The sequence below is a fragment of the Rhodamnia argentea genome, chromosome 9 (genome assembly GCF_020921035.1).
Source record: "Rhodamnia argentea isolate NSW1041297 chromosome 9, ASM2092103v1, whole genome shotgun sequence".
NCBI classification, from domain to species: domain Eukaryota; kingdom Viridiplantae; phylum Streptophyta; class Magnoliopsida; order Myrtales; family Myrtaceae; genus Rhodamnia; species Rhodamnia argentea.
In genome coordinates this window covers 5,556,322-5,566,566 of record NC_063158.1, presented here as the reverse complement: position 1 = coordinate 5,566,566, position 10,245 = coordinate 5,556,322, and the positions used below count along the sequence as shown (strand labels likewise).

Sequence of the window (10,245 nt, the reverse complement as noted above, 5' to 3'; positions counted from 1 at the left end):
AAATTAAAAGGTTTAGGACTGAATTAACCAAAGTATAATAGGATTTTTTGGATAATTTTTCACGAAAACAGAGATTAAGGTACTATTTCATTCGACCCTTTTAGACGAATTCTCATACACAATCGTGATTACATTCGTTCGAGTCGCGTAGAAAATGCAATCTCATAAACCAAGTGGCCCAAGGGATTCGACCCTAAGATACTCCATTGATTGTCAACTTCCAAAAGCCTCCAAACTCGTAAGATGTCGACGTTGGATAACGCCAAATTGGACTAAGTATGATGGGGGGTTGAGCTTTGATGAGCATTGAGCAGTAGCACCCTCTCTTGATGATCATCAATGAAATGGATTTTGGCGTCAACGATGGTTGGAAAGAGGGACGATGAGTCATTCCGTGAGTGATCGTTGGAAAGGCAGCTTTTCTTTGTCTTAGGAAGATAAATACAGACTCAAAAGAGAAAGAGAGGAGAAGACGACCCCACGAAAATTTATTAAGGTTGTAAGTTGTCGGCGAAAAGTGGGAATAAGAGAGGAATAGTGGATGATCTACATGTAAAAGATGGGACAAAATCCGACACCCCATGTAATTATTGTGTCGTTTTTAGCAGAAGTAGCAAGCGAAAGGCAAAGTCTATCCTAGGGTTGTGCAAAACAACCGAAAATCGCTCGGACCGCCCGAAATTGATGGTTCCTAAATTGGAACCGATGAGTATAGGCTCAGTTCCCGATTTCAAGGGCGGAACCGCCCACAAGTCCATCCGGACCGGACCGCTAGTATATAATATATAATATATAGAAAAAACGGATAAATTCTAAAATCCTAATCTGAAATTCACTCATCTTGTCCTCCCGTCAACTCACGGCCATGCCTCCGACAATTCACCACCTCTCTCTCTCTCTCTCTCTCTCTCTCTCCTTGTCTCAGACTCTTAGTGTCTCACTCTCACCTCGATCTCTTCATCTCCATCTCCATCTTGGTCCCTCGTCTCCCATCAACTCACGACCTCGACTCCCGTCAACTCACGGCCATGCCTCCGACAATTCACCACCTCTCTCTCTCTCTCTCTCTCTCTCTCTCTCTCTCTCTCTCTCTCTCTCTCTCTCTCTCTCTCTCTCTCTCTCTCTCTCGTTCAAGGTTGCCTCCATTTGCTATAAGTTTGAATTCTTAAAATTTAGTCTACTCACCAATCCCTAATTTTCAATCTTTATTTGGTCGGTGAAGTTTGGTGGGACCGGTTCTATTGATCCACATGGGAATATGACCAAACCGGCAGTCCGATGCCCATGGAATCAATGGATGGCTCCCGGTTCTATTTTTCTGGAACCAGTCATTGGTGGAAAATTCCCAGTTCTAGGGTGGCAACCGTCTACCCAAACCATGCTTAACCCTAGTCTATCCCACGCCCTAATTAGTTTCATCTTGTCATTCAATTTATTGAGACGTGTTTGTTTTGCGAAACACTAATAATTGAAAATATATTTCTCTAAAAATGATCCCTTGTATCCTTACAAAGATGCATGAAGGAAAAATATTTTGATTGTCCATGAAAACGTTTACAAAGATGCATGGACGGAGGAATAAGATACGTGCATCACGACTATGTTTCATTTTTCGAAACGCATGAAGATGACCCTAGAAATCCAATCCATCATTCGATCGGAGGGAAATTCGTTCCGGAGCAAAATTCATATTTGTGGTAATAACCCCAACTTCATGATCGTTTCTTCCTCAATAAGTTTTACATTCACATATCCATGAGCATTTTATTCGGGATTTGATCCGAGGTCTCATCCCTCTCCCTTTTCCTTTTCCTTTTCCTTTCCCTTTCCTTGCCATGCGTTGGCCGGCTGATTGCCCTAGCGAGTTAGCAAAGGGAATCGGTCGCGGCTTATTGAGCACACGATTCGGAACCTATGACAAATAATAGGTCTCGGACCTGATACCGGAAAAATCCATACGAATCGTGTGTAACGGCCAACGTCGGTATTCGGGGGCTCGCGTACAAGTTCATATCGAAGTAATTCGACTCCATCTCTTGAGAAATTACAGGCCCTAGCTTCTAATTTTTTTTGTGGCCAAAAAGTGAAAAAAAAAAAGAAGAAGAAAAGATTTGCAAGCCTAACTTCAAGAGGGGGTGGGTGGTCCAAAAGCAGTCCCGAAGCGGACAGCCTCGTCTTCCAAAGCCTCCCCCACAATCCCAATCAAGGTGGAGAACGAAATCTTCAAGCGCCCCCACCCAAATATCATCCAAAACTCCATCATCGACAATGGCTAAAAAGGGCACCGTCTTCAATGCCACTTCACTCCAACGCTTTCGCAATCCCCCGTCGTTTCATTTCCCACATTCTTCTCTCTCTCTCTCCAATCTAAACAATTTGCGCGTTCAGACCCGGCTTGCCCCGGCTAAGGACCGTTACCGTCTGGATTCGTTTTACCGGGTCGCCTCGTTTACGCTTTGAAGACTTCGAATCCGAGTCTTGCCCATAAACGAACAAATTGCTTTCCACGCCGTAATCGGTCGGGCGCCGATATCGGAAATGGCTTTCCTTTACGCCCTCCCGCCCGTGGTAAAGGATCAATTTACGCGAACGGTCTTATCCATCGAGAGTCGGTGGTTGATGAAACAGTGAGTAATGTTATAATCTTGAAATGGGAGGCGATTATAGCCGTATGCTGCGTTAAGTACACTTTACTAATATTGGTTTTCATACTTTATCTTTATCTTTTTTTTTTTTTGTGGGGGCGCGAATGAGCAGGAATCCCGTTGGTCATTGTCCGTGATCCTGCAGATGAACAACCACTCGAGTGGGGCCACGTGGCAGGAGGTGAGAGGCGGATGGGAATAAGCAGGAGACAAGCGTAGGAGTCTACGCAATGAATGAGGGCAGCTCTTTCCCCCAACAGCCTCTGCCCCCTCTCATTTAATGCCCCTGCCCCTCCCCACCCCCCACCTCCCCCTCCCCACTACTCCCGGCGGCGCGTCATACCCACGCCCCTCCGCGCCTCCGCTTCATCACAAATGGTCACACACCCCCCCCTGTCCAATTTAGTTTCCTCGTACCAGTAATTCACTGTCTAATTTCCTCGTGCATTCTGAAATGTAAAATTCCAGGATATTCGTTGAGACAAAGAAAAAAAGAATATTCTCTCTCAAATTGAGAAGGTAGCGATGGAAGAGATAAACTCCTCCACGTCATATTCAGATGACTACTTCCAGATAAACTCGTATATTAACGATCAACGTCTGGGATGCGCCATTCGAAATTTCGACTTCTAGAATGCTTGTTGACCCGTATCCCGATTAACAAGCACCGTGCAAAAAACTCACTTTTAAGTAACAAAACACAAAAATGCAAAGTCAGTCGCCGGAAACGAGCCGGAGAAGCCAACACAAGCAACCACCAAGAAGTTACAAATGCTCAAGTTGAAGCAGCCTCGGCTTTAACACAAAACACCAAAATGATTTCGATTTCACAACAAAAACAGCTGACAAACACCCCATTTCATAAAAACCTATTTCCTGTTTTTTTTTTTTTTTTTCACCCCCTTCTCTTGTCGAGCCAACTCGGGGATGAACCTGAGTCAATACCCGAACCACCACCCTTGCCCGGCACTAAGAATGCTCCGACTTCCGTAGCTCTCTCAGACAACCACTGCGCCATGCCGCTTCTTACCACCGTGCAAGGAGTCTCGACGCGCGGTTCGTTCTTGACTCGACACCCCCCTTAGTAAAAAAAACCTGCCCTTCTTTTTTTTCTGCGTCTGCTCGCTCATTCCACGTGCCCAAAATGCCTCGCAAGCTCGAAAACCACCAACGCTAACGATTCGTAACTGCACCCCTCATGCACAAAACCTAGAACGGAAGAAAACAAATAACTGAAGATCGCCGGCGATTCACCCCGTCATTGGTCCGATCGATCAGCTTTCGCACTGGAGCGCAGCCTTGATCTTCTGGATCGTGCACGATATCAGATTGTTGACCGTCTCGACTGACTCCACCGTGAGCTTTGCCGTGGGCAGGCTGTTCACCAGGATCTGGAATGCCACCGTCAGGAGCGACCCGCCCACCCTCTGCGGCCCCCCGTTGCTCACAGGCACGTCCAGGTTCCCCGCCCCACCGCCGTGGGAGCCCGGCCCATCGGGGACGATGGCGAACCCGGATGGGAGGAGGGCGACGTAAGCAGAGTCCCCGCCGTTCATGACGACGTGCATGGCAGGGATGTCCACGGGCGCGTATACCACAAGCGACCCGGCCGCGTCTATGCACGTCTCCTGCAGTATCAACATGCTGCTCTGATTCGCGTTCATGGCCTGCACGCAGAGCGGGAAGAAAAAAACACGACAAAAAGTCAATTTTACACCCTCGGCCCGTCCAAATTCACCGGTAAATGCCATCGGACGCAGCAGCGCAACCCACGTTAACGTGTCAGAATCCATGCACGGAGCCATGAAAGAGTCAAACCCTGCGGGACAAAAATCTATTTTTTTCTTCCTCTTTTCCTTTCCAATCCCAATCACAGAAAAAAGGAAGGTGTGTAAAAAAGGTGACAACCAGCCCTTTTCACTTTGACTTTTCAATTCTAAGGGAAAAGGAAAACATGAACTGTCCCTTTATTTCTTTTTTTCTTTTTAGCTTCCCGAAGAAAGAAGCGTCGTCCTCTTTCACCTTTTCGATCTTCCCTTGCACGACAGGACAAAAGAGCCCCAACACGAGCTGACGTGGCGCACAGGGTCTCATGCGTCATTTTCTTACAAGAGATTAGAGAGGGAGGGAGGGTGGGCAGAGTCTTACGCTGGCACGTAGGAGAGAGACGCAGTTGCCGTGGTCCTGGCCCTTGGCGATGTGGGCCATCTCCTGCATGGGGCCGCCGTTGGAGAGGATGTCCCACTCGCTCCGGAGCTGCTCGTCGCGGAGGAAGTCGAAGAGCCGCTGCGGCGAGACGGGGAGCCACACCGACGTGGCCGCGCTCAGCACGATGCCCGGCGGCTCCCCAGGGTCGTCCACGCTCTTCCGTGTCATCACCCGCACGTCCTCGTCCACGTTCCCCCCGCTCAGCTTGTTCCACTTGTGCACCGTGGACGCGCACACCCCCGCGCAGAAGTTGGCCGTCATCCGCTGCGCCAGCTTCAGCATGCTCCGCCTCCCGCTCGCCGTTATCGCTGCGTCCAAACATAAAGAGGGAAATCGGTGAATTATGTGAAGAGGGGACAAATTTACCCTAATCGAAAATTAGTCACCACAGGATTCTTTTTGTTCCTTCATCTCAACCGACGATAGCAGACAGTACTAAAGATGTATAGATACGTTTGGAGTATATACCGGTGTGATCACGTGAAGGGACGGTGGAGGACATGAGAATGGCGAGGCACTGGCACTGCCGCTGGAGGGTGGCGACCCACCGTCGAGCGCCGAAGCCCATTCCCGAGCCGATCAATGGCCTGTACAGCTGGTGTATCTGGTTCTCGTCGTACTCCGCATGCTCCACCCACGTCACCTGCAACGTTTCATCTCCGAAATCGGTTACTACATTCTAATCTTTACGCTAAACGAAAATGACGGAACTGCGACCCAGTTAAACACGAGAATCGTCGACCCGGAATTAGAAAAAATAAAAACTAACACATTCGACGTAGTTTGTCGCAAGAAAGATGCACCCACTCACGAAACACAACAGCGATAAATTTCGCGAGCCATGTCACACAGGATTTGCGCAAGAAATTAGGTTTTGTCCAAACACGAGGCGGTTCAAGTCCGTGAATTTTAGTGCAATTTTCAACACTTTCGTTGGTTTCTAACCTCCACAAAACACCAAGTTTACACGCATAAAGATACGAGGCGGATCTCGGGAACGGCTCGAGGGTGGGCTCAATGACAGAAATAAAGTATTCAGGAAGAAGCTTCTTCTTCTTCTTCTTCTCCCCCTTCTCGGGGCTAACTCAAGGAGTGGGGAGGGTATAAAATAATGGCGGAACACAGATCGAGTCCGCGCAAGATTTTGAGGAACAGAGAGCGAGCGCGACATCGAGATACGAAACTCCGGTTGCCCTAAAAGGTCCAAACTCCGAGCCTAAAGATGCTCATGCAACAACAAAGAACCGAGTCCTCGGAGTTTTGACTCCCATGAGTACTTTTCTTTTTGTATAAATCAGGTCACACATGGTTTCTTAGGACTTGTTACATAGAATAAGAGGGGGGGGGATGGGGGATATTCGAGACAGCATCAAAGATGGGAATAGAAACATCAAAATGCATTCTTTATACACCCAAAGAAGACCTCGCAGATTACAAGGCATTTACTTTCCAAAGGGGATATGTAAGAAATTAATGTGTTCAGAGATGGGGGCAAAGGTAGAGGCTTCCAATTCATACAATAATGGTGATTATGGTTGGGAGGCAATCTCGATTTCTTGATGCACGGTTCAAATTAAAAAAAAAAAAAATGGGTTCTTGATATTCAAGAGCAAGAAACCCCAGTTGTCTGAAATCTGGGGTGGTCTCATCCAAGAAGAAAATTTAAAATTTGAAAGAAGCATCCGGTCCGGTGGTCAAAATAGAAGCATCGAGTCTCTAGGAAGGTTCAGATTCTTTGGACGGATGCATGAGAAGGAAGCCTAGAGAAGAAGAAGAAGAAGAAGACCGCCAATGGTGACGACGATAGAGACCTTGGGGCGTTCTCTCGGCAAGGATTTAATGGTCCTCAACCAATACAAGTTTGCCGGACTTATGCCCTAGTATTTTGGCTTCAACAAACGACATTTAAAGAGAGACCCAACTGGAAAAGAAAGGAAGGAACCCCACCGCCACCCCAGCCCAGGCATTAAATGGGAGAGCAACAGACCGAGCTGACCCAAGAACTCCGGCTGGGGCACGTGAAGGGGACCTCCAGAAAAAGGGCGATTAGTGCCGGAAATTAAAGGGTTGGTTTTGATTTCTTACCTTGGAGTACCCATTGGGCATGTCTTGAACCACGCAGCCGGAAGGAAGCCTCCTGCAGCTCGGGAACGAGGGCGCGCCTCCGCCCCCGCCTCCGGGAGCAGCTTCTCGGATGGCATCCACCGACACGTCGACCACCGCCCACACACCCTCCGCGTGCTGCTTGCAGAACCGGAGGAAGGTCACCTCCCGGACCGGAACCAGCGGCGACAGCAATTGTAGCTCGGCGTGCATCTAAAACCCACAGAACGAAAACCAAACGGAATAAAAGTTTCGGTGCAACACAGATTAGCCGCTGAACAACAAATGAGGGTAGCAATTAAAACCATATGTATAACTCTCACCAGCTGAAGTGCACCATTTCTGGTTCCTCCCATTCCACTACAGATCACGTCCGTGGTCGATGTTCTAGCTATCGTACATGGAAACAACTCAGCCCACCGGTTCTGCGGAAAAGGCCGTAAACTTTTATTGAACCGAACAAATGATCATCTAACGGTTCGGAAAATTATCAGTCGCTCTAATGTTTTTCAATTGTTGGTGTAATGGATATGACAACAATTCATGAGAAGGTAGATAGGTGAAAAGAGAAATTCAAAACTCACAGAGTCCATGAGCGTCTCCACAAGTGCCAAGCTATTGATGATCACCATCCCAGTCTCTCTAGAGGCCTCGGTCACAAATCCGCTGGGCTTCATGCCGATGCACGGCGTGAAGGTCCTCATGTACTCGTCGTGGTTCAGTATTTCCCTCCCACCTTCCAAGCTCCTGATCCAAAGCGGCTCGTCGGTCTGAGCCATCTTGACCAGCTCATCCATGGCGGCCAAGGCGAGCTCCAGCAACATCGACCTCTCGATCGACACCATGCCCCCGGCGCCCGGGGGCCTCGGTGGGTTCGCCACCACCATCACCGGGTTGCCCGAGATCCCACCCCCGAAATCAGGCCCCAGGGGCAGTGTCGTCATGGCCACCGTGCCCAAGCTACCGATGAACCCGTTGTTAGTCCCGACCCCTAGCTCGAGGCTCGAGTTGGGCATCAGCGGAGCCATGGATGCGGCGAGCGACGAGACGGGGCGGCCGAGGAACTTCCCCGCGAGCGCGCACACGCGGTCCAGCTCGTCCTTGAGGCGGGCGTTCTCGATCCGGAGGTGCTGCTCCTCGAGGGAGATCTCGCCGATGACGGCCGGGCCGCCGCAGTTGGTGCAAATCGGGTCCCTCATGGCGTCTCGGAGGGACAAGTTCTCAGCACGGAGCTTGTCGTTCTCTTGCCGGAGCAGCGAATTCTCATGTCGCTCCAATTGTGTCTGGTTGGTGCAACCAAGAAAGTACCCCCCAAAAAGAAAAGATCAAAACTTTTTCCAGTTTCTTGGGAAAGATGAAGTTTTTACAGGTTCGACCATTGCTACCTTCATCTGGGTGCGCCGATTCTGGAACCAGAACTTGACTTGCCTGGTCTCCAAGCAAAGCCTCTTGCTCAGCTCCAACCTTTGCTTTTCATCAGGATGTGGGCACTCCTTGAACAACCTAAAGCCAGCAACCCACCAAAAGAAAAAATAACAAAAACAAAAGAAACCCACGCTAATTACGCAAAATGCCACTAAGATTGAGCGAAATCATAACCACAGTACAGCGAAAGAAAAATCTTCCACCGAAAGTTGTTTTCCTCTTTGTTTTTCCATTTGGGTACGTGAAGATAAGCGAAGAGATGGATGGTATTCGTACGCTTCAAGTTCTTGGATTTGCTGGGGAGTGTGTCGGTGGTAACGCTTCTTCCTCGGAGGGTTGTCGGCGGAGGCGTCCTGGTCGTCGCCGGAGGCTCCGCCGCCGTCGAGGTTATCGCTGCCGGATCTGCTCTCGTGCTCCTCCTCTCTGCTCCTCCGGAGGTGGTGATTGCTCACGCTCATTTGCTCGTAGCTCTCCCCCATTTGCTGGTTCTCTATCCCAGTTTGCTGCTCCCAAAATCATCAAACCGAATTAAATCACAGAAACAGAATATAGAAGACAAAGAAGAGGGACGATGGCGAGGTTGTGGTGTCGTACGAGAGCGAGAGACAGTCCAGGAGAGTTGTTGAACATGGACTTGGACAGAGAAGGGCTCAAGAGGCGTGGCTGCGCGATTGCGCCCGACGGCGCCATGTCGTTCTTCCCCGCGTACGGAATATCAGCGGCAACGACCCTCGTCGCCCCGCCTCCGCCGCCGCCCGAGCCGGTGTCGAGGAATCCCCCGAAACTCATCAAAAAGGTCCCAATTTTTGCGCTCTATATTTCTCCCTTCCTTCCCCTGTAGCCTGTATCGGATGTCTTTCTGATCTTTCAAAACTCACCGAGCCTTACGCTTCTCCTCTCCGGCGAACTCAATCCCAACCAAAACGCCCTCAACAGCCGTCGCTGGTTTGCTCCACGTCCAAGATTTCAAAGAGGTTCGTGCGGACAAACAAACACACATGAACCAGCACAGACACGACACATTCAAGAGAAGGCAAGCTCGTCCTACTTGTATACGAATCACAAAGGTGGGAAAAATGAGAGCTGAAAAAAGAAGAAGCGGGTGGGGCGGGGTTTTTAATAGAGAGGACGAGGAGACAAAAGGGGGAAATTTTCGCAGGCCCAAATGTCTCCAACTTCCTCTCTATCTATGAGGAGGATGCTGAGAGAAAGAAAGAGGAGGCAAAACTTCTATCCTCCCTTTTCCTCTTTCTAACTCACAGCTACGCTTGCTCTTCCCCCCCTCTCTCTATAACAATCTACGAGGGTGTCTAGGTCTGCAAAACGGCAAGAGAGAAGGCGCTGCGAGGAGGCAGCAGTGGGTAGCTGCAGAAAATAAAAGGAGAGAGAGAGAGAGAGAGAGAGAGAGAGAGAGAGAGAGAAGAACCCTAAAAGAAAGTTTTATTTTTCCTCTGCGTGGTATCTCGTCCGCTGCATGCTTGACTCTAGCGCAGGCAGAGATAGAGATAAAGATAGAGAGAGAGAGAGACGAGTTTTCAAAGGGACATGGGAACGAAAAGGAAAACAGGAAAAAAAGAAAAAGATGGAGGAAAACGAAAGGGGCCAAGGCACAGAGAAGAAGGTTGAAGAAGATAAAACGAGGCGGATGGGGAGGGGTGGGGATATGTGGAGTCTTCGAAGCCATACAAACACAAAGCTCCAAAAAAAAAAAAAACAGGGAGGGTAGGACTAGTTGACTCTCCCTGCCTCAGAAAGTCTGTGACACAGCCACTTCAAAAAAATCTTTCACCTTCTTCCATTTTTCCCATTTTCCCATTATTATTACTATTGGCAAACCATTATTTGAAAAAAAAAAAAGAGCTTT

The 10,245-nt window shown here is 49.1% G+C and overlaps 1 protein-coding gene across 1 annotated transcript; it reads right to left on the bottom strand.

Annotated features, from left to right (window-relative positions):
* Window positions 1-3,359: 3,359 nt before the first annotated feature.
* Window positions 3,360-9,780, bottom strand: LOC115736901 (homeobox-leucine zipper protein ANTHOCYANINLESS 2). The gene is made up of 9 exons (XM_030668781.2): window positions 8,976-9,780; window positions 8,658-8,884; window positions 8,342-8,459; window positions 7,541-8,239; window positions 7,280-7,381; window positions 6,939-7,169; window positions 5,322-5,496; window positions 4,794-5,161; window positions 3,360-4,312 (listed from the first exon to the last, which is right to left on the bottom strand). The coding sequence occupies exons 1-9, from the start codon at window positions 9,168-9,170 to the stop codon at window positions 3,920-3,922; spliced, it is 2,508 nt and encodes an 835-aa protein (XP_030524641.1). The 5' UTR covers window positions 9,171-9,780; the 3' UTR covers window positions 3,360-3,919.
* Between the last annotated feature and the right edge of the window lie 465 nt (window positions 9,781-10,245).

What these genes read in the sequence shown, in the direction of transcription:
- LOC115736901 (XM_030668781.2), bottom strand. Translation starts at nt 9,170, where the DNA reads ATGAGTTTCGGGGGATTCCTCGACACCGGCTCGGGCGGCGGCGGAGGC. An exon ending in CTGGACTGTCTCTCGCTCTC is followed by an intron (nt 8,885 to 8,975) that starts GTACGACACCAC and finishes TTTTGGGAGCAG; the next exon opens with CAAACTGGGATAGAGAACCA. An exon ending in ATCGGCGCACCCAGATGAAG is followed by an intron (nt 8,240 to 8,341) that starts GTAGCAATGGTC and finishes TGCACCAACCAG; the next exon opens with ACACAATTGGAGCGACATGA.